Source organism: Oncorhynchus nerka, linkage group LG15, assembly GCF_034236695.1.
Source record: "Oncorhynchus nerka isolate Pitt River linkage group LG15, Oner_Uvic_2.0, whole genome shotgun sequence".
Lineage (NCBI taxonomy): Eukaryota > Metazoa > Chordata > Actinopteri > Salmoniformes > Salmonidae > Oncorhynchus > Oncorhynchus nerka.
Genome location: NC_088410.1, coordinates 36601099 through 36624382, shown reverse-complemented (window position 1 = coordinate 36624382; position 23284 = coordinate 36601099). Strand labels below are relative to the sequence as shown.

General features: G+C 45.4%; 1 protein-coding gene across 1 annotated transcript in view; it reads left to right on the top strand.

Annotated features, from left to right (window-relative positions):
* LOC115142594 ((E3-independent) E2 ubiquitin-conjugating enzyme UBE2O-like) overlaps window positions 1–21230 on the top strand; it is a 56707-nt gene extending 35477 nt beyond the window's left edge. Inside the window, 15 exon segments of the mRNA XM_029682166.2 lie at window positions 4603–4753; window positions 4997–5102; window positions 5412–5553; window positions 5555–5764; window positions 7651–7805; window positions 9632–9744; window positions 10021–10152; window positions 10381–10470; window positions 10832–11711; window positions 11940–12076; window positions 12375–12578; window positions 13565–13622; window positions 14665–14819; window positions 15636–16213; window positions 16444–21230. Coding sequence (XP_029538026.2) covers window positions 4603–4753; window positions 4997–5102; window positions 5412–5553; window positions 5555–5764; window positions 7651–7805; window positions 9632–9744; window positions 10021–10152; window positions 10381–10470; window positions 10832–11711; window positions 11940–12076; window positions 12375–12578; window positions 13565–13622; window positions 14665–14819; window positions 15636–16213; window positions 16444–16474 — 3142 coding nt within the window. The 3' untranslated portion in view covers window positions 16475–21230.
* Window positions 21231–23284: the final 2054 nt, after the last annotated feature.

Sequence of the window (23284 nt, the reverse complement as noted above, 5' to 3'; positions counted from 1 at the left end):
TGAGTAACATGGTCGCACTAGAGCCCTGCATTCGTTGACTCACTCATCCATCCAGCCATCCACACTCAGGGAGCATAGAGGCTGCAGTTTTCCGTCACAGATATGCAGTGTATGGACAGTATTTCCACACACATTATATACACACCTCACAATCACATCTCTCACTCACACCTGCATGTCTTAATTGGATGCTTACATGAACACGGTGATGTTGTAACTTTATAAAAAAGGACCGCAATCATTTTTGCAAGCTGCACTGTAAGCCTATGGGCGTAACTGGAGAAAGAGCAGTTCTCCTTAAAGTTCCAAACGGTCAGAACCATTAGCTTTTGAGACAAGTGAAATCCAAAGCTGTTCTATATTAACCCCCTAAAGTCAATGTCCGACGCCCCTGAGGAAAATTGAATTGGCATAATAAAAGCATCCCCATTTTTAAAAATATGTCAATTTAATCTAGAGTTGTATGCATTGGATGCGACTCAAACCACTGCATCTACAGTTGAAGTCGTAAGTTTACATACACCTTAGCCAAATACATTTAAACTCAGTTTTTCACAATTCCTGACATTTAATCCTAGTAAAAATGTCCTGTCTTAGGTCAGTTAGGATCAGCACTTTATTTTAAGAATGTGAAATGTCAGAATAATAGTAGAGAGAATTATTTATTTCAGCTTTTATTTCTTTCATCACATTCCCAGTGGGTCAGAAGTTTACATACACTCCATTAGTATTTAGTAGCATTGCCTTTAAATTGTTTAACTTGGGTCAAACGTTTCAGGTAGCATTCCACAAGCTTCCCACAAAAAGTTGGGTGAATTTTGGCCATTCCTGACAGAGCTGGTGTAACTGAGTCAGGTTTGTAGGCCTCCTTGCTCGCACACACTTTTTCAGTTCTGAATACAAATTTTCTATGGGATTGAGGTCAGTGCTTTGTGATGGCCACGCCAATACCTTGACTTTGTTGTCCTTAAGCCATTTTTCCAGAACTGTGGAAGTATGCTTGGGGTCATTGTCCATTTGGAAGACCCATGTGCAACCAAGCATTAACTTCCTGACTAATGTCTTGAGATGTTGCTTTAATATATCCACATTTTCCTGCCACATGATGCCATCTATTTTGTGAAGTTCACCAGGCCTTCATGCAGCAAAGAACCCCCACAACATGATGTTGCCACCCCCGTGCTTCACTGTTGGGATGGTGTTCTTCGGCTTGCAAGCCTCCCCCTTTTTCCTCCAAACATAACGATGGTCATTATGGCCAAACAGTTCTATTTTTGTTTCATCAGACCAGAGGATATTTCTCCAAAAAGTACAATCTTTGTCCCCATGTGCATTTGCAAACCATAGTCTGGCTTATTTTATGGCGGTTTTGGAGCAGTGGCTTCTTCCTTGCTGAGCGGTCTTTCAGGTTATGTCGATATAGGACTCGTTTTACTGTGGATTTTTTTTCACCTTTATTTAACCAGGTAGGCTAGTTGAGAACAAGTTCTCATTTGCAACTGCGACCTGGCCAAGATAAAGCAAATCAGTTCGACACATACGACGACAGAGTTACACATGGAATAAACAAACATACAGTAGAAAAAGTCTATATACAGTATGTGCAAATGAGGGAGGTAAGGCAATAAATATGCCATGGTTGCGAAGTAATATAGCAATTAAACATAGGAATGGTAGATGTGCAGAATATGTATATATGAATGTGCAAGTAGAGATATTGGGGTGCAAAGGAGCACGATAAATAAGTACAGTATGGGGATGAGGTAGTTGGATGGGCTATGTAAAGGTGCAGTGATCTGTGAGCTGCTCTGACAGCTGGTGCTTAAAGCTAGTGAGGAAGATATGAGTCTCCATCTTCAGTGATCTTTGCTGTTCGTTCCAGTCATTCGCAGCAGAGAACTGCAAGGAAAGGCGGACAAAGGAAGAATTGGCTTCGAGGGTGACCAGTGAGATATACCTGATGGAGCGCGTGCTACGGGTGGGTGCTGCTATGGTGACCAGTGAGCTGAGATGAGGTGGGGCTTTACCTAGCAGAGACTTGTAGATGACCTGGAGCCAGTGGGTTTGGTGACGAATATGAAGCGAGGGCCAGCCAACGACAGCATACAGGTCTTAGTGGTGGGTAGTATATGGGGCTTTGGTGACAAAACCGATGGCAATGTGATAGACTGCATCCAATTTGTTGAGTAGAGTGTTGGAGGCTATTTTGTAAATGGCATCGCTGAAGTCTAGGATCGGTAGGATGGTCAGTTTTACGAGGGTATGTTTGGCAGCATTAGTGAAGGATGCTTTGTTGCGAAATAGGAAGCCGATTCTAGGTTTAATTTTGGATTGGAGATGCTTAATGTGAGTCTGGAAGGAGAGGTTACAGTCTAACCAGACATCAAGGTATTTGTAGTTGTCCACATATTCTAAGTCAGAACCGTCCAGAGTAGAGATGGACGTGCGGGCAGTGATCAGTTGAAGAGCATGCATTTAGTTTTACTAGCATTTAAGGGCAGTTGGAATACACGGAAGGACAGTTGTATGGCATTGAAGCTCGTCTGTAGTTTAGTTAAGTGTCCAAAGAAGGGCCAGAGGTATACAGGATGATGTCGTCTGCATAGAGGTGGATCAGAGAATCACCAGCAGCAAGAGCGACGACATTGATGTATACAGAGAAGAGAGTCGGACCGAGAATTGAACCCTGTGGCACCCCCATAGAGACTGCCAGAGGTCCGAACAACAGGCCCTCCGATTTGACACACTGAACTCTATCAGAGAAGTAGCTGGTGAACCAGACTGGGCAATCATTTGAGAAACCAAGGCTTTTGAGTCTGCCAATAAGAATGTGAGTCGAAAACCATGGCCAGGTCGATGAATTCGGCTGCACAGTAATGTCTCTTATCGATGGCGGTTATGATATCGTTTAGGACCTTGAGCGTGGCTGAGGTGCACCCATGATCAGCTCTGAAACCAGATTGCATAGCGGATATAGAGACTTTTCTACCGGTTTCTTCCAGCATCTTAACAAGGGCCTTTGCTGCTGTTCTGGGATTGATTTGCACTTTTCTTACCAAAGTACGTTCATCTCTAGGAGACAGAACGCGTCTCTGTCCTCAGCGGTAGGATGGCTGCGTGGTCCCATTGTGTTTATACTTGCATACTATTGTTTGTACAGGTGAATGTGGTACCTTCAGGCGTTTGGAAATTGCTCCCAATGATGAACCAGACTTGTGGAGGTCTACAATTTTTTTTCTGAGGTCTTGGCTGATTTCTTTTGATTTTCCCATGATGTCAAGCAAGAGGCACTGAGTTTGAAGGTAGGCATTGAAATACATCCACAGGTACACCTCCAATTGACTCAAATAAATTTTCCAAGCTGTTTAAAGGCACAGTCAACTTAGTGTATATACACTCCTGACCCACTGGAATAGTGATACAGTGAATCATAAATGAAATAATCTGTGTGTAAACAATTGTTGGAAAAATGACTTATGTCATGCACAAAGTAGATGTCCTAACCGACTTGCCAAAACTATAATTTGTTAACAAGAAATTTGTGCAGTGGTTGAAAAACAAGTTTTAATGACTCCAACCTAAGTGTATGTAAACTTCCGACTTCAACTGCATCTATGTCGCACTTCCGCATCTGCGGTGAATGTTGAGAGTTAGAGTGGTGTTTGTCAAACCCTGAGACATCTGAAAATAGGTGTTCTCACAAAATCATCTGTAGTGTCCGAACGGTTTGCTCGACGACTCCCACAAGCGTCTTGGGACACATCTCAAGTCAGTTCAGCCCATCTGCCGAGTTGTTTCTGTTGCTTCCGAACAGTTTGCTCGACGACTCCCACAAGCGACTTGGGACACATCTCAAGTCAGTTCAGCCCATCTGCCGAGTTGTTTCTGTTGCTTCCGAACAGTTTGGGCTCCACACTTACATGAACCTGTGTGGATAGCTGAGACTCTACATGTCGGTTGTTTTGCTCTAAGATGCCCATAGGCCTCACATGACCAGTCTGAAGGTCCCCAGGTTTAAAAAAATGTGTGGAATTATATATGGAGAATGTTTAGTGCCAAAAATGTGTTTGTATGGTCTAATAGCAGTAAGGCCAAGTACAATTTGTAAAAAAAAAATTGTGCCAAAAATAAGGGGTTAAATACATGTACAAAAAATAACACATATTACCTCATCTTTCTTACATCTCCAATGTAGGACAGACACTTCAGTAAGGCCAAAAATATTTTTTCGTCATATTTTTTTGATACTTCAAGGGTTGATTGGTCATTTCTGCAGATAAATGTTGACATATTACTAGCAAAAATGTAAATATCTGCTGAAATGATCAGTGGGTGTTGGGGAATCTGATAGTGGCTTAAGTGCCTACACACACATACACAAAGGACCACTCGGCTACAAGAAGTCAGCTTTGAAGGATCCAACTCAGTATACAATTTTAATTTAGAATAGAGAATGAATGTGTTCATGCAACAAATGTTAGTGCATCGTGTCAAAGCCCATGTATCTAGATGGAGAGATGCTCATCCCTAACACACCCATTCTTTTACTTCTATGATCCTTCTAATAACATGCTCCCCCTACATGTGTTTGTTCTGATCCAGAGTGAAGCGTCTGGGCTACTACGACCACACCCAGAGGCAGCTGGGGGAGAGGGCCCTGTACGTGTTCCCAGCCAAGGGAGACACCACACACATCACCTGTGAGTGGCCCGACGGAGCCCCCGGACTCCCAGAGGACCCCGTAGCCAGGAAGGTGTGTGTGTGAGAGAAAGGGAGAGGAAATGTTTCTATATATATAATACTTTTTGTCCGTGCCTGTCCCCGTTTTTAAATGTGTGTGTGTGTGTGTGTGTGTGAAACAATTGATCACAAATTTGACTCTGATTGTACGGATACTCCATGTATCCAATTTTCTTCCCTCAAAGCATGCACTAACTGTGTATTTTTGCCATGTTTTGTATTATATCAGTGTCCTATGACAATGTCCTTCCTGCAGTTGAAAAGAATGTTCAAGAAGGAGTTGTTAGGGAAGAAGCCCAGTGAAAATACAGACACACAAGGTGCCAACCAGCACTCCACGGACAACACGGACAGCCTTGACGGTAAATGCTGCTTTTATTTATACCTATGTTGGTCATCAGACATTTTTTGGCAGATAATCCTCACTTTAAACAGCTGACGAGCTCAATTTTTATTTTATTTTAGAATCATTTCTGTCTCAATACAGTTTACTCCTGAGTGCCCATCTGATAACAGCACACCTTGTGCAGAGTAGTTCGCCCCACAATTCAAATCTATTCTTCATGCTTAGGTCAGTCCCAAGTCACTGCATATACTGTACCACTAGTCAATTTTGCATGTAAAACCAACTCAACGACAATCAACCGTGTCGTCCCCCTCCCCACACCCAGGTGACCTCAAGCATGACAACACCCACCCAGACTCCACCAACCACACCGCGCTCCCCCGTCCTCACCACCCCAACAACGGCCCCAACCACACCCTCCAGTCCTCGCCCCTGTGCCCTCCCCCCTCTGACCCATGGCCCGAGCCCGGAGCAGGATGCAGACGATGAGGCGGGGGCGGAGGACACGGACGACACGTTGTCGCTGACGTCGTCGGCGAGTAGCACCGCGTCGTCGCAGAGCGGCGGTCTGGGGGGCCTGAACAGGAAGAAGAGCATCCCGCTGTCCATCCGCAACCTGAAAAGGAAGCACAAGAAAAAGAGGACCAAGTTCTCCCGCGAGTTTAAGCCCGGCGACAGGTGAGCAAAACAACTTGTATTCATAATATGCCATGTGACTACAAATGTAGCGGACTACAAATGTATATAAATGACTACAAATGTAGCAGACAAGGTCAGAGCCTAGGCCACACTTTAGTCCTCTCCCCTCCTTCTTTCTGCCTTCTCTCCCTCACGCCCTCCCTTTCAGAACTTCAGCTATTCCTCCCTCTCTTGCGCCCTCCCTCCATGTTTCTCTCTCCATTCAGGACATGTCCCTTCCCTGGCCATTCTCTTCTCTCCTTGGCACGTGTAAAGGATGATCAATAGCTTGCTGGCAAGAATTCAGCTACCCGCTGGCAAAAATGCTGCATCCTTGACCCCAGTGTCACTTTTATTTATTTTTTGCCACATGCGTAGTAGTACAGCGCCCCTGAAGAGAATAAGGGTGAAGTGCTTTGCTCAAGGACACATTGTGCCTCTCCCAGCTTCTCATGCCTCCCAGCCTTGTACAGATCATTTTCCTCCGTCTTGAGACAGAGGCTGCATCCGAAATGGCACCCTATTCCTTATAGTAGTGCACTACTTTTGTCAAAAAGGGAATAGGGTGCCAATTCCATTTGGGATGCATACACACAGAGCGGGGTCACCTTACACCCACTCCTCAGCCAAACAGACCAGTGTTCATCGATCCAACATCTTGTCTCCTAGAAAATGTCCTCTCCTCCTTACGAACCTTTTGATGGCTTGTTACTAACTACGAGGATCGATTTCAGGCTTATTTCCCGGAGCAGATGTACATTAATGACCCTGGGTGTTATTACGCTTCACATCTTGAACCTAGCACCCATCCAGTACTAGTACCACTCTATGGTACTACTAGGCCTTGTACTAATCTAGTGCCAATCCAGTACTAGTATCAATCTGAATATAGTACCAATTCAATATTAGTACCAATAACAATTCACAGATTATACTAGCATAAATCTAGTGGTATTGGTGCATTGTGGAAATGAATACGCTCACTACCGCACTCGCTCTCCTTGTGGTTCTCTGACTAAAAACTCTATAGTTAAGTTCCTTTTGTTATAAAAATCACGCCGGTACCAACAATTAGCTATGCACCATTAGGTTGACGTTTCCAAATAGGTTGACGTTTGGGTTGATGTAACCTTTTCTCAAGACATTGCAGAATTCAAGTACTTCAATTTCTACCAGGTGCCATTCAAAAAAAGTAGCAGGTTTTCCAAGGCTGCATATCTGATATTTCCTATATAGTGCACCACTTTTGACCACAGCCTTGGTTAAAAGTAGTGCGTTTATATATAGGCAATAGGATGCCATTTCAGACGCTACCCAAGGCTGTCATTTCCCCCCTTTTAAACTGCCTTGTAGATCAGATCTGGTGGTTAAATATAGCTGGCAGCTGATAAATCATGTAGCATGTGCTTAGGTGTGCCCAGATAACATCCAGGTCCTCTGATTGAAAGAGACAGAGAGAAAAAAATTAGATTGAGTTGCAGGGGGAGAGAGCGAGAGGAAGACTGATGGGGGGGGGGATACGACAGCAAGGAGGAGCTAGTGAGGCAGAGCAAGGGGGAAGTGGCTGAATTTCAGTGGGGGGTTGAATTGAGTTAGAGGAGAGAGTGATTTAAAGACATGACATGAGATGAATATTATGGCTGGAGGGAGACAGTGACAGAGGATGCAAGGCGGAGGAGATTAGATTCGGCACCGCGGGATATCTTTGATTCACACTGCTGCTGCGCATATGGCTGAGTCAGTTTAACTTTCCGTTGTGTAACCTATAGGCATTTTCCACTCTTAACCAAAACAACTTAGTGAAATTGTTAGGCCTTGTCAGTGAATTCTAGTAAGTTAGTCACTAGTTCTAATATCTGCCATCTCCCTGTTTTTTTAACCGTCAGGGTAGCGATAGAGGTTGTGTCCACCAAGACCTCGGCCGACGTCCTCTGGAAGGACGGCCGCATGGAGACACTCATCCGCTCCAATGACCTCATCCCCATCCAGCACCTGGACAACCACGAGTTCTGCCCCGGAGACTTTGTTGTCGACAAACGACGTAAGTAGCTAGCGCACTTCCCGCTCGTATTCAGACCCCTTGACTTTTTCCACACTTTGTTATGTTATAGCATTATTCTAAAATGGATTTTAAAATTCCTTCATCAATCTACACACAATACCCCACAATGACAAAGCAAAAACAGGTTTTTAGACAATTTTGCAAATGTATTTAAAATAATAAACAAATCAAATCAATGTTTTTTTTGTCACGTGTATAGACAGATGTGTGCCTTTCCAAATCATAGTTCACAGTGCATGTTAGAGCAAAAACCAAGCCGTGAGGTTGATCGAATTGTCCGTATAGCTCAGAGACCGGATTGTAGAGGCACAGATCTGTGGAAGGGTACCAAAAAATGTCTGCAGCATTGAAGGTCTCCAAGAACACAGTGGCCTCCTCATCATCCTTAAATGGAAGAAGTTTGGGACCACCAAGACTCTTCCTAGAGCTGGCCTCTCGGCCAAACAATCAGAGGAGAGGAGCTTTGGTCAGGGAGACCAAGAATACGATGGTCACTCTGACAGAGCTCCTCTGTGGAGATAGGCGAACCTTCCAGAAGGACAACCATCTCTGCAGCACTCCACCAATCAGGCCTTTGTGGTAGAGTGGCCTGACGGAAGCCACTCCTCAGTAAAAGGCAAGAAAGCCCACTTGGAGTTTGCCAAAAGGCACCTAAAGGACTTTGACCATGAGAAACAAGATTCACTGGAATGATTGAACTCTTTGGCCTGAATGCCAAGCATCACATCTGTAGGAAACCTGGCACCATCCCTACGGTGAAGCATGGTGGTGGCAGAATCATGTTGTGGGAATGTTTTTCAGCGGTAGGAACTGGGAGACTAGTCAGGATCGAGGGAAAGATGAAGGGAGTACAGGGAGATCCTTGATGAAATCCTGCTCCAGAGCGCCCAGGACCTCAGACTGGGGCGAAGGTTCACCTTCCAACAGGACAACGACCCTAAGACACAGCCAAGACAACGCAGGAGTGACTTCGGGACAAGTCTCTGAATGTCCTTGAGTGGCCCAACCAGAGCCCGGACTTTAACCCTATCGAACATCTCTGGAGAGACCTGAAAATAGCTGTGAGGTGACACTCCCCATCCAACCTGACAGAGCTTGAGAGGATCTGCGGAGAAGAATGGGAGAAATTCCTCAAATACAGGTGTGCCAAGCTTGTAGTGTTACACCCAAGAAGAGTCCAGGCTGTAATTGCTGCCAAAGGTGCCTCAGCAAAGTACTGAATACTTATCTAAATGTGATATTTCATCATTGAAAAAAATATAAATATATATATATTTTAACATTTCTCAACATATTTTTTCTTTGTCATTATGGAGTATTGTGTGTAGATCGATGAAGGTAATAAAATATTGAAAAGTATGTGTATGTATATAGCACCAGTATCCTTTCTACATACTTTGTATGTGGTTTTAGTTTTTACGTGTACGCAGGGGGAAAAACGACTATTTCCAAACATGAATATAGGGGAAACACTGGCTATAATTGCTGGAGTAGAAAATAAAAATATCAGAGCCAGCACAGTACGGCTCAGGTCAGCCCTGTAATGTAAATCAGCTATTAGATCAGCTCATATTTAGGCCATTGTTTGACTGTACCACTATGTTTACTCTATCGTCTATATTTAACATGGTTTAAATATAGAGTTTATTTTGGTTCTGTAACTGTGGAGGAAGTAACCTGATAAATGGCTCCCTCGTTTGACTTTCATTTTCATACATGGTGTCCTTGGTGATACATTTTGTGCCTCAGGTCAGAAAGTAACTTCAGCTCTCTCTCTCGCTCTGTGTGTGTGTGTGGTCACACAGCCCAAGCCCCTACGGACCCATGCGTGTACGGGGTCATCCAGTCGGGCGACCACAAGGGCAGGACGTGTGCCGTGAAGTGGATCAAACTCAACGCCTCCAGCGACAACGTAGAGGTCAGTCTGCTGGGCATTGTGGGTCGGCTCGGGTCATCCGGGGGAACAACAACCTTTTTTTTTATAATCCATAGCTCTATAGAAATTGAATTCGGGCCCGTCTGAAATTACTCTTCCACATTAACCTATTCCACATGTAGTGCACTACCTTGGGCCAAAACAATAGCCCCATGGTCCTATTGCTCTGGTCAAAAATAGTGCACTACATATGGTGGCTTATAGTGTCATTTGAGTTGCATTATATCAGTCTAATGGCTGATAGTTTTGTTTGTTTAGGTCATAGGAGAAGAGGAGGATGTTAGTGTGTACGACATCGCCGACCACCCAGACTTCCACTTCCGTACCACTGATATCGTCATCAGGATAGGGAACTCTGAGAACGAGCGGAATACAGAGTGTGAGAACGATGTAAGTTCGAGAATGTCATTCATTTTGTCTGTTGACATGTTAGTAGTTTTCCTCGTGGCTCTTGGAGTGTTCTTTGCCGGTCCACGTTGTACAGGTGCTTTGGCCTGGTTACAGATCCACCATAGTTACTAAAAGCGTGCTCTGAAAGGAAATATCATCCAGTACAGTACTATAGTGTAGAAAGAGTATTTTCACATACCGGTCTTTTATCTTTTATCATCTGCCCAGACGTCAGTAGGCCAGGTCTTCAGAGTGGACGTGAGCAGCAAGGTGGAGGTGGTGTGGGCTGACAACTCCATGACCATCGTCCTGCCACAGGTACTCATGGTAATTGTAGTCTTTCTGTCCGCATGCGAGGTTGTAGTGGTCACTAATCGGTGGCTCTGTTGGTTTCTGTTAAGTTTTTGTTGGCTTGTGTTCACTATACCAATGACGTGTCCTACTACTGTACCTTCTGCTCAGGTAATTGTGTGTTCATGCTAATTGTGTGTAATCTGAATTTGTGTTGCAGATAGCATGCTGCTGTGTGACTTGCTTGCTGCCCTTTTGAAAAATGTATTATTCTATAATGACATTTGATATTGACACAAAAAGCATTTAATGAAAGTTAGTAATTATTAATGACTGCCTATAAACGCGGCGATGATTTAGTTTGTTTTCTAACCCCCCTTCCATCTAGCACCTGTACAACGTGGAGTCTGAGATCGAGGAGACTGACTATGACTCTGTGGAGGAGAGCAGCAGTGGCCTGTCCACGGAGGAGTGGGAGGACGAGAGCGACAGCTGGGAGACTGACAACGGCCTGACTACCAACGAGGACGACCAGCACCCCGCCAACGAGGACACCGCCACCCCGGCCCCCACCGGCCCCAGCCCCTTCATCATTCCCCCCGAGGAGGGCGGCAAAGCAGGGACCACCACCCCCACCAAGCCCCCTAACGCCATAGAGGACCAGGAGGGAGCTGGGGCTATAGCCAGCCCAGGCGCCGGTGCTGGAGGAACCACCCCTGGAGCAGGAGGGGGTGATGCTGCAGAGAAGCTCCCCGGGAAAGACTGCACGCCGCGGGGCTTCCGCGAGCTCAAGGAGGCCCTGAAGATCCTGGAGAGCCTGAAGAACATGACCGTGGAGCAGCTATGGACGGGCGGCTCGCCTACCTCGCCCACATCCGGTGCCACGCCCTCCGTCAACGGGACTAACGCCAACACCGCCACTGTTGTCACGCCAGAGAAACCCACCAAGGAGAAGCGCTTCCTGGATGACATCAAGAAGCTTCAGGAGAACCTGAGAAAGACCCTGGACAATGTGGCCATCGTGGAGGAAGAGCGGATGGAGGCGGTGGTGGAGGCCGGAGGAGGCGGCGCAGGAGGAGGTGGGACTACGGAAGGAGGAGAAAGAGGGGGTGAAGAAAGGCCCCAGGAGGAGGTGGCGAAGACGCCAGGCGCGGCACCAGAGTGGCCCAGCGATACGCCTGTCCTGTGCCAACAGAGTGGTGGCAAGCCCGGCGTCACCTTCACCAGTGCCAAGGGAGAGGTGTTCTCTGTGCTGGAGTGGTCACCAGGTGAGGATGCAATACTGTGCTTTTAGCTTGTCATTGTTTGAGTCTTTGTTACTGAGACATCCACTAAACTAGTAGTACTGGGAGAAGAATACACCCCATGACTTAAATAGCTCCAAAAATGCCCTGTTCAAACATTTAAATGCACTGGTCCATTACTTCAGATGGCCTTTTCAAATACTCACTAAATGCCTTGTTGGAATGCCACAACATTTATCTGACTCCTGCCAGACACCCACACCTTTAAGAAGATGGAGTTCCAGCCGGCCGAGGCCAAGAAGTTTTTCAGCACCGTGAGGAAGGAGATGGCTCTGCTGGCCACCTCGCTGCCCGACGGCATCATGGTGAAAACCTTCGAGGACCGCATGGTACGCTAACAGACACCGGAGAAGAGCACCGTTTGGACGTGATCCGAATGTAGTCGATTACAGCCAAGTATTAAATTGCATCAGACCACTCTTCAGTGGCTAAAGTGACTCCGGTTTTGAGCTGCCAGTTTCTCTGCACTCATTAAACACTTGATTTAAAAACCTCTTTGTGCTGTTATTTCTGAAGATAAGTGATAATTCCGATGATGATGGTGAACATGTGCTACTCTCGTTGACATTTGAAGTGGCTCTCCATTCGTCTCCTCTGTTTCTTCACCTCGTCCCCCTCTCTTTACAGGACCTGTTCTCAGCTCTGATCAAGGGGCCCACGCGCACCCCTTACGAGGACGGCCTGTTCCTCTTCGACATCCAGCTGCCAAACATTTACCCGTCGGTGCCGCCCCTCTTCCGCTACCTGTCACAGTGCAGCGGGCGCCTCAACCCCAACCTCTACGACAACGGCAAGGTCTGCGTCAGCCTGCTGGGCACCTGGATCGGCAAGGTGAAAGTAGACCTTTATCCCGCCCTTAAAGAAGTGTGATACTCGGTATTTTGGGTATTTTATTAGGATTCCTGGGGCCCACACAAAACATGAAACATGACATAATACAGAACATTAATAGACAAGGACAATACCAATACACAAACTACAGTATCTAGGTCAAATACTTAGACCACCCATTACCTTCCCTTTGACTGTTCTTCGACCACCCATTACCTTCCCTTTGACTGTTCTTCGACCACCCATTACCTTCCCTTTGACTGTTCTTCGACCACCCATTACCTTCCCTTTGACTGTTCTTCGACCACCCATTACCTTCCCTTTGACTGTTCTTAGACCACCCATTACCTTCCCTTTGACTGTTCTTAGACCACCCATTACCTTCCCTTTGACTGTTCTTCGACCACCCATTACCGTCCCTTTGACTGTTCTTCGACCACCCGTTACCTTCCCTTTGACTGTTCTTCGACCACCCGTTACCTTCCCTTTGACTGTTCTTCGACCACCCGTTACCTTCCCTTTGACTGTTCTTCGACCACCCATTACCGTCCCTTTGACTGTTCTTCGACCACCCATTACCGTCCCTTTGACTGTTCTTCGACCACCCATTACCTTCCATTTGACTGTTCTTAGACCACCCATTACCGTCCCTTTGACTGTTCTTCGACCACCCATTACCTTCCATTTGACTGTTCTTCGACCACCCATTCATTACCTTCCCTTTGACTGTTCTTCGACCACCCATTACCTTCCATTTGACTGTTCTTCGACCACCCATTCATTACCTTCCCTTTGACTGTTCTTCGACCACCCATTACCTTCCATTTGACTGTTCTTCGACCACCCATTCATTACCTTCCCTTTGACTGTTCTTCGACCACCCATTACTGTCCCTTTTTGACTTTTTAAAAAATGTTATTTTGAACATTATAATCTGTTTGTATAAAATGTACCTCACACAGTCTTCTCTGTTTATCAATCCTCAGGGTACAGAGAGGTGGACCAGCAAGTCTAGCCTGCTGCAAGTGCTCATCTCCATCCAAGGCGAGTCTAAACTGACCTCACTAGACCTACTCTTAAAGTCACGCGTACAGATTTGATTTGATCCTTCACCAGGTCAGGTTCAGGTCCTCTAGGGACCCCCCCCAATTGTCTTCCCTGCAGCAGAAGTCAATGTTTTATTCATGCCGTCCATATACACGTCGGCTCCAGCTGCAGTGAGTGTCACTCACCATCCCCCTCTGACAAGGCTGTCGTGGTTAAACTGCCTCAACTTCCCATCAGCAATAGTCAACTCAGGATGTTGGAGACAATTATAGGATTGGTTGCTATCGGAAACTAGGCTAATAGGCTTATACAGGTTAATCCACATTAGGCTGAATACATTTCAATTGTCATGAAGGTGTTTGTGGCCAACAAAAGTGTTTGAATCTTTCCGTACGCTAGAATAAAGGGTTAATGTGGGAATATCTTTGATTTCTAAGGTATTTGTATCCTTAGTAACTTAATGGTCCAATTTAGCTCAATATCAAATCATTTCTGGGTAACAATTAAGTACCTTACTGTGATTGTGTTCAATTAAAATTGCAAAAAGAAACAAATGGCTTCTCAGCAAAGAGCAATTTCTCAAGCAAGATTTTGGCTTGGACTGTCTTGAAGTGGTCTGAGTCGGGAGGGGGAAACTAGCTGTTATTGGCAGAGAGGTTTGGAATTCTCTAATGGTCTATTAACTAATTTACCGGTACGCCTGGCACCTACTACCATACCCTGTTCAAAGGCACTTCAATCGTTTGTCTTGCCCAGTCACCCTCTGAATGGCACACATACACAATCCATGTGTCAAGGCTTAAAATTCCTTCTTTAACCCGTCTCCTCCCCTTCATCTACACTGATTTGAAGTGGATTTAACAAGTGACATCATTAAGTGATCATCGCTTTCACCTGGTCAGTCTGTCATGGAAATTTGTATAGTCTGTGTATATAAAATGCAGGACAATTGTTTTTTTTGACTGCACTGTGCATTCAATGCTTAATTGTGGGTCTTGTAGAATCTAAAGAGTGTGCTCTGTGTCTGTGTCTCTCCCAGGCCTGATCCTGGTCAACGAGCCCTACTACAATGAGGCAGGTTTTGACAGTGACCGGGGCCTGCAGGAAGGCTATGAGAACAGTCGCTGCTACAACGAGATGGCCCTCATCAAGATGGTGCAGTCCATGACCCAGCTGCTGCAGACTCCCATAGAGGTCGGGATCCAATTTCATCTGATTTTATTTGTCTAGAGTCAATCTGTTTTGTTTAGATTTTATATTTGTGTGAATACGAACAGTTAAAAATCCCCCCCAAAATTGACAGTTGTTATATACTGATAGTTGCTCTACAAATTTGACCTGTAAATCAGTGCCAAAGACATTACATTTACATTTTTACATTTAAGTCATTTAGCAGACGCTCTTATCCAGAGCGACTTACAAATTGGTGCGTTCACCTTATGACATCCAGTGGAACTGCCACTTTACAATAGTGCATCTAAATCTAAGACACATTTCAATTTTCTGAAAATGTTTGTTCATTTATCTTATTACTGGATAAGTCGGGGACAAATGGCAGGTGGTGATGGATAGTTATAGTTGGGTGGTTGTCGTGGTAGAGGTCTGTAAACATAGTATGAGGAGTTGCCTGACACTCAATAGGAATGGAAGATGGAGTCAGACAGGCTGGTGGTGAGGCGACTGGCTACTATTCTGAACTCAGTGTGGCTACTCAGTGTGGTGAGCTTTTGGCGTCCAGAGCTGCTGAGGCATCATCCTAGTGGGTGTTACACTGAGTGGAAGAGGAGAAGTTCAGTGGCTAAAAAAGACCCTCATCACAATCTACCCTCCCCTGAACAGCTCCCTCCACTCAAGCCATGAACCATCTCCATCTTCGGAGGAAAGACTTGGCCTCTATTGGTTGACCTGTCATGATGTTTTGCTTCTTTGTTTTTGCTCTTGAAGCGCTTTGAGATTCAGATCACTGTGAGATTGAACTATAATTAATCTATTTTGTCTGTTTCCAAACAGGTGTTCCAGCAGGAGATCCGGCAGCACTTCACCTCCAACGGCTGGCGCCTGGTGCACCGCCTGGATGCCTGGCTGGAGCTCCACGAGCTAGCCGAGAGGGGCCCTCCGCCAAGACCATCCCGGGACAGGCCTCCCTCAGTGGGTCCTCTAGACGAGACGCTCCCCTTGGATCTTCTGGCCCACAGCACCCCCAACAAGCACCAGGGCACCGGGGATGAAGAGCTGGAGGACTCTGGCCTAAGCTTTTCCACCACCGTCGCCTCCCAGCAGGAGCTCAGCCAGAACTTGGACTGCGACAGCACCGTCTCGGCCAGTGAGGTGGCCGGGGCGAGCGTGGTGGTCTCCGGGTCGGTTAGGGGGGCCGCCTCAGACTCCGCGGGCGGTAGCCAGCCGGTGGTGCGACCAAAGAAGCGCAGGAAGAGCTACCGGAGCTTCCTGCCCGAGCGGAGTGGGTATCCAGACATTGGCTTCCCCCTCTTTCCTCTCTCCAAGGGCTTTGTGAAGAGTGTGCGCTGCGTGCTGCTGCAGTACCGGGCCGCCCTGGCCGCCACCTCCATCCCCGACCACGTAGAGGACAAGTAAGTGACTAGTGACTCCCCCAACGCCCCCCACCACCTCAATCCTCAGCCCACCCTCCAAGAGCTGCACTGTGCCCTCAATGATCTCCCAAATAGCCCCTGTACCCTCTGATCCCCCTTGCCCAGCTGCTGCCCAGTGCCCCTGCCCCTCGGCCTTCTATCTAGTGCACTCTTGCCCCCCCCTTCCTCAGACCACTAGAAGCTAACTTGGTGTATGCGCTTTCCTTCAGTGTCCAGAGTCCAGACAGAGGCCAGATGTGAAGGGAGAGGAGTGGGAGTGTCTTATGGAGATCTAAGCCACGGACCATAAGCACCCTCCCTCATATTGGACCTTCTGAGCTCTCATGGACACACAGACAAGGAGCGAGAGCCTCGACTGGAAGGCAGCGCCACACGTCTGCTCCTCGTGGGCCCTGACGGACGAGGGAGGAGGAAGGAGAGGAAGAGATGCAGAGAAGCTGGTTTGTTTAAAAAAAGGTGCCATTGACTTGCATCGTCTATAGCTGCTGTAAGGGGAAGTGGAATTACCTGAAGAGAGACATTCTTTGTCGAATTGGCGCCACAAATTAAAATGTTACTCCGCTGTGTCAATTGGATCTAAAAAACGAAATGGAGACAGTAGCCATGGCGTCCTGGAATCTGCAGGGTCAAAAAGTGCAACCCGGATTGATTCTCTAAGCTGGGTTTTCTCTGAACTACATTTCCCAGTATGCCTGGCTCCTTTGACCCTAGCGGGCACCCTTAGTACTGCTCCTGTGCCCCGTTACCACCCTGCACTCTCCAATCAACAGACAATCTCGGCAGGGCTTGGGCACCTTTTGACATGCTGACATATTGAGTTTCTTTTTAAAGTAGATGTTACTGGGTGTTTAGCTTTTTGCCCTGCTCCTGTTGTTCTTTCTCGACTTTAGAGACACACACTATCTGAATGTTATTAACTGCCCACCTACAACCGCTTCCCTCTGCTATGTCCTTGCTGGTTTCCTCGCCAATCGCTCGCACCAAAACATGCCGTTGCAGAAACACTTGAGTGACAAGTTTACATACTAATCACCACTTCTGGATGTTATCTACACTACTAGGCCCTACGGTACATTGCTGGCTCTAGAGGAGTGCAGTAACTATATGAAGGACAGTCTGTTTCCTCTAGGTAAGGTCAAATGAGCTCTTTAATATCTTTGACTGAAGAACGTTTCCATTCTAAGACTTGATAACTTTCTGACACTGTACAGACTTTTTTTTTTTTCTCATCACCCATTTCGGTCTTAAGACTTTTTTTCTTTTCTTCAAGGGATCAAGGCGAGGTTGAAATTATACAGTGTAAGGCAGTGTTTGAAAAACACATTCATTGGACCAGCACAGTTGCTGATTCTACAGGATTAGTATTGAAAACGTGACCAGTGGCTGTAGATAATTTGAGAAAAAAAAAAGTTTAAATGAATATAATGACAGAAACATGAGTTTGTTGAGTAGTTAAGCTGAAATTCACTACGATTGTGTTTATTTTCCACTATGATGCCCGAAATTTCTGTACTGCTAACATTAACTTCCATTCATTTTCGCTCTGGCGCTGGTTCAATTTAATGTTTATTTTCTAATTCTTCTCCATAGAATTATTACGTTGTCTTAACCTTCTTCATCTTCAAGGTAGTGACCTTTTTTCCTTTCTTGCAGCTTTCTTGAGCTGGTCGTTCAGAATGGTCCTCCAGAGCTATCCCCCAATCCTCTCTTCTGCTCACTCATTAGGCTACTACTAGAGGCGGGGCCACAACAGTGCACATGACACGAGTAAAAAACGCGATCTATTCCATCACTAAATGAGTCTTATCTCAACATGTTGCCTTACTTGAATTGTTCTTCTTATTAATATATTATCAGACCCTAATGTACAGAGCTGCTTGTTACCCCGGCCTGATACCCACGACATTCACCCCCATTCCAGTGTTCAGAGGTTGGTTGTCTAACATCAGATTTGGGGTCAGCTTTCCCTGGACTTGTGCTTAATTTAACCATTTGGAGGTAGGAAAAATGAAATAATACATATAACATAATAGCTGATCCCAGATCTGTTTTGACAATGGCAACAGCCCACAAGTTGAATGATAAAGTTACACAGTTTCAGCCACTGTATTCCAGTGTTACTCTCAACTGCTGTTTGTTCGGTGATGGAGATTGATAGAAGTTTGTAGACAGATTGAGTGTGGATGCAGAAGCTTATACTTGATTTGGTTTTGTTCTTGCCCTTTTGCCATGAGCACGATGGAGTGTCACTGTCCCCAAGATCGGAGTGCTGTCCTGTTCTCTTTAATATTCCCAGTTTAAAGGGTGAATGATGCACTTTTGACCACATGGCCTCTGGCATAGTCATGCTTGTACTTTGTGATATTACTTTTATATTTCTTTAAATTATTGCTGGTTTGTTTATACTTGCTTGAATTGGGTAGAAATGGTCAGTGTTCTAAACTCAGCAAAAAAAGAAACCTCTCACTGTCAACTGCATTTTATTTTCAGCAAACTTAACGTGTAAATATTTCTATGAACATAAGATTCAACAACAGACATAAACTGAACAAGTTCCACAGACATGTGAATATAATGTGTCCCTTAACAAAGAGGGGGGGTCAAAATCAAAAGTAACAGTCGGTATCTGGTGTGGCCACCAGCTGCATTAAGTACTGCAGTGCATCTCCGCCTCATTCCCTCCACTCTTCCACCAAGGCACCAGCAAGTTCCTGGACATTTCTGGGGGAAATGGCCCTAGCCCTCACCCTCCGATCCAACAGGTCCCAGACGTGCTCAATGGAATTGAGATCTGGGCTCTTTGCTGGCCATGGCATTCCTGTCTTGCATTAAATCACGCACAGAATGAGCAGTATGGCTGGTGGAGGGTCATGTCAGGATGTCTTCCCTGTAACGCACAGTGTTGAGATTACTTGCAATGACAAGAAGCACCCGCCCCAGACCATGAAGGACCCTCCACCTCCAAATCGATCCTGCCCCAGAGTACAGGCCTCGGTGTAACGCTTATTCCTTCGACGATAAACGCAAATCCGACCATCACCCCTGGTGAGACAAAACCGTGACTCGTCAGTGAAGAGCACTTTTTGCCAGTCTTGTCTGGTCCAGCGACGGTGGGTTTGTGCCCATAAGCGACGTTGTTGTCAGTGATGTCTGGTGAGGATCTGCCTTACAACGGGCCTAGAAGCCCTCAGTCCAGCCTCTCTCAGCCTATTGCGGACAGTCTGAGCACTGATGGAGGGATTGTGCGTTCCTGGTGTAACTCGGGCAGTTGTTGCCATCCTGTCCCGCAGGTGTGATGTTTGGATGTACTGATCCTGTGCAGGTGTTGTTCATCCTGTCTCCCCGTAGCGCTGTTAGGTGTCTCACAGTACGAACATTGCAATTTATTGCCCTGGCCACATCTGCAGTCCTCATGCCTCCTTGCAGCATGCCTAAGGCACGTTAACGCAGATGAGCAGGGACCCTGGGCATCTTTCTTTTGGTGTTTTTCAGAGTCAGTAGAAAGTCCTCTTTAGTTTTCTTAACTGTGACCTTAATTGCCTACCGTCTGTAAGCTGTTAGTGTCTTAACGACCGTTCCACAGGTGCATGTTCATTTAATTGTTTATGGTTAATTGAACAAGCATGGGAAATAGTGTTTAAACCCTTTACAATGAAGATCTGTTAAGTTATTTGGATTTTTGTGAATTATCTTTGAAAGACAGGGTCTTGAAAAGGGGACCTTTTTTTTTTTTTTGCTGAGTTTATTAACACATGGAGGTTCTCTATGGCCACCGGGGGTCAGTGTTTCCATTCATTGTGTGCGCCGAAGAATGAAAGTAGCCTGGTCTCAGACCTGTATATGCTTTGACCAACTCCTTTAACTAGCAGTTGATTTAAAGCATAATCAGATCTAGGATCAAGTGTTAAAAGGAGTACTGTGAAAGAAAGTGCAGAGATTAACGCCATCTGGTTCTTCAATAGCCTAGTCCCAAATCTGTTTGTGTGGTCTGTGCCAAGAATGCACAAACAGATCTAGAACTGGGCTAGTTCTGATAGTGCTTCCTGGTTTATTTGAACAGTCGTTGTTTACATCCATCTGAAATATATTATTATGCTCTTGCTTTTGGCCAGAAATATTCTGTGGGTCCATTACCCTTGTTTACCGGTGTGCTGAAAACGAGGGCGTTGACTAATCTTTTTGCTTGAACAAAGATGCTTAGTGTTCATGAGTGTGAGACCGTACAATGTGCCATTGTGTGATACAAACTGATTATTGTAAAGAAGAAAAGGACATGTGAATGGGTTGTTGATTTCATTTCTTTCTCCTCCCACCTTTTTAAAAGTCATTCCTGTACCAAGCATAGCAATCAGGCTTCCATTACTTCTCTTCCTCTTTTCCTGCCTGTACAGTACGCCCTTAAGAACGTTCCTTTGCTTTCTCAATTTAGGCTGCAGTACTTGTAGCGTTGCAGCCTTAGTTGGTTCCCGCCAAAATTCTCCTGTTTGCAACCTTCTCTCTCTCATGCCCATGTTTCACCACTATTGCAAAAACACTGAAAATAATGTGAAGCCAGGTCAAGAAAACATGGAGGATTTCAAGCACATGAAGTTATGTTTATATTCAGACGTATTCATTACTGCGAGAGATTTCCAGCCAAAGCATGTAACATGTTGCTTTTAGCCTTGAACGGACACAAGACTTGACTGTACGATGTGAACATTTCCACAGTGGCCTGTTTTGGTAAACTAATAAACTTATGATTTTTAGCCTGATCCCTCTGTACAGAAGTCATGACTATACTATAAATACATATATTTAACAAACTTGAGCTCTGTAAGTGGTCATGTGAACGCGTGGGACATATGTATACATTTGCAGTTCTTTTTTTCTCTTTTTTTTACAGTTCCTTTCATTATGTTAAGACCTGTTTTAAAGTGATGCATTAAACTTTGCAAGCAGTACCATGGTTACAAGTTGTCGCTTGTGGTGGATTAAAGTTGGTTCTACAACAGTAGTGTTTAGTTGACCTCACTTAAAAGAACAAAACGGCAACTTTAATCGTGTAATTCAAAAGAAACAAGAAAGGTTTTGGTTTTCACTTTATTTGATTCAACATTTTGCCAAGTGGAAAAATAGAACTCTGTATTCAACTCAAGTAAAGAACATCAATCAAGATTTATAAAAAGAACAGTTACTATCCCTTCACCAAATACACCTGAAAAACACTGTCAATAAGACAACAGTCAAGCAGCAGCAGTAAGACGGTTACATCTAACAAATCCAAGAGTTTTGGGTTCGTACCGGACTGAAGTTCTTCAGCTAGACACCTTCAAGTGTCAACAATGGAGTACATTAGGGCCTGTGCCTGAGTTTTCAAACGGGGACATCTAAGCTGCATCAATCCTCTTTTTTTTTTTGTTCTTAAGCAAGCACTCAATTCAACTGGAAATGGGTTACAGGAGTTGGTCCGTCCCCTTAGATATCCAATGAGGAAATGAAATATTGAAGATTAATAGGACCGGTATCAAGTCTTCTAAGCATCAGTACAGTACACACCCCTCTTCCCACCACTAAGGGGCAACATGTTCAAGGCACACCAAACAGTTTCAGGGGCTCTTTCTCAAGCGTTTAAAACCTGTCCTTGTTTCCTTTCCTGCATTGCTCTGATCTAAAAGAACTGGCCAGGTGAAAGCCTGCCAGCCTACTGATGAGCTTCCACCATGTTTTCACCTGACAAATGTTTACCAATCAGTGCAAACAAGCAGAGAAAATGAAGAGGGTAAGAATTGTTACAACTGAGAAAGTGCCAGGGGCTGCATAGGCTGAGTAGGGCACAGAGTTTTCTAGTCAAGTGAAGTGGTCAGGAAAATCTCATGGCCCAAGCTAGCTACAAGGAATGGATTTGAGCGTATTTCACACCTGAGCCAAGCAGAACACTCCCGTGAAAATCAGAATTCTGAACAACAATTTCTCATGGAGGAACTGAAATAAGCGACTCGTGTGAATCTTGATATTTTCACCTCCATTTCCCCATCCTAATAAGTCATTGATTTCCAGCATGCTAAGGGGCGCGTTCCTCTGCCCAGGTGTTGCCGACGACTGCCAGAGCTTACAACTCCTAGATAGGTATTTTTATGTGTCAGCTAACCATGTAATACTGTTGCAATCTGTCAGTCGGACGTGGCACACAACGTCTGAGCAGGAGAACGCAACCAAGGTAAGGATTGGAAAGTCATCTGCTGCTGCTCTAAAATAGCAATCAGTAGGGGAGGAACGCCAGATGAGCTCAATCAATTCAGCAGTAGGGGGAGGAATGAGATGAGCTCATGTCCCTGAAAGGGTTAAAAGCAGAGTTAATCATTTTGTACTTTAAACGATGCAAGGGTGCTTTCTTTTGCATGTGGCACAGCTAAAATCACATTTGTCAATTCTTTAAAAATGTAATTTTTGTCTTCCCCATTTATAATTATTTAGACTGGACTGATGACAGGTTTGCAACATCAAAAACCCAGTCATTGCATAATATCACATGAAACTGACATTTTTGCATTTTGGGAAGATCTTGTGGCCCAAATGTGCACTCAGTCATATCAGGGGCATTTGTGGCTCCAAAAATATAAACTGAGGCCCAACAACATTCTCTCAGGGTATCCCCCAGTTCCATGACCTCTTATCCCCTAAGGCGAACAAGATGAACATAAACATCTTTCTTTCCCAGTGTCAGTCAGAACCTTATGTTAAACATGATGTTCATTCTCCACAGCAGTGTATCTGTGGAGAAGGGCCGTGTGCCAAGACCACGTCTGCATCCCTATGGGCCCTGTTCAAAAGTAGTGCACTTTATAGAGAATAGGGTGCCATTTGGGATGCATCCCACACAATGCTGGTCCCTCATGCAGCATTTAACAAGTCAATACTCTCCCTCATCCCTCCCTCTTTTCCATCCCCTGACCAATGTGCTGTTTAATCAAGCGCCACCTCTCTTCCTTTTGTGTTTAAGGCAAAATAATCACCCTCGTTCCCGAGAGTTCAGAATCAGTACAGAAGAAGGCTAAGACAGGTGTAAAC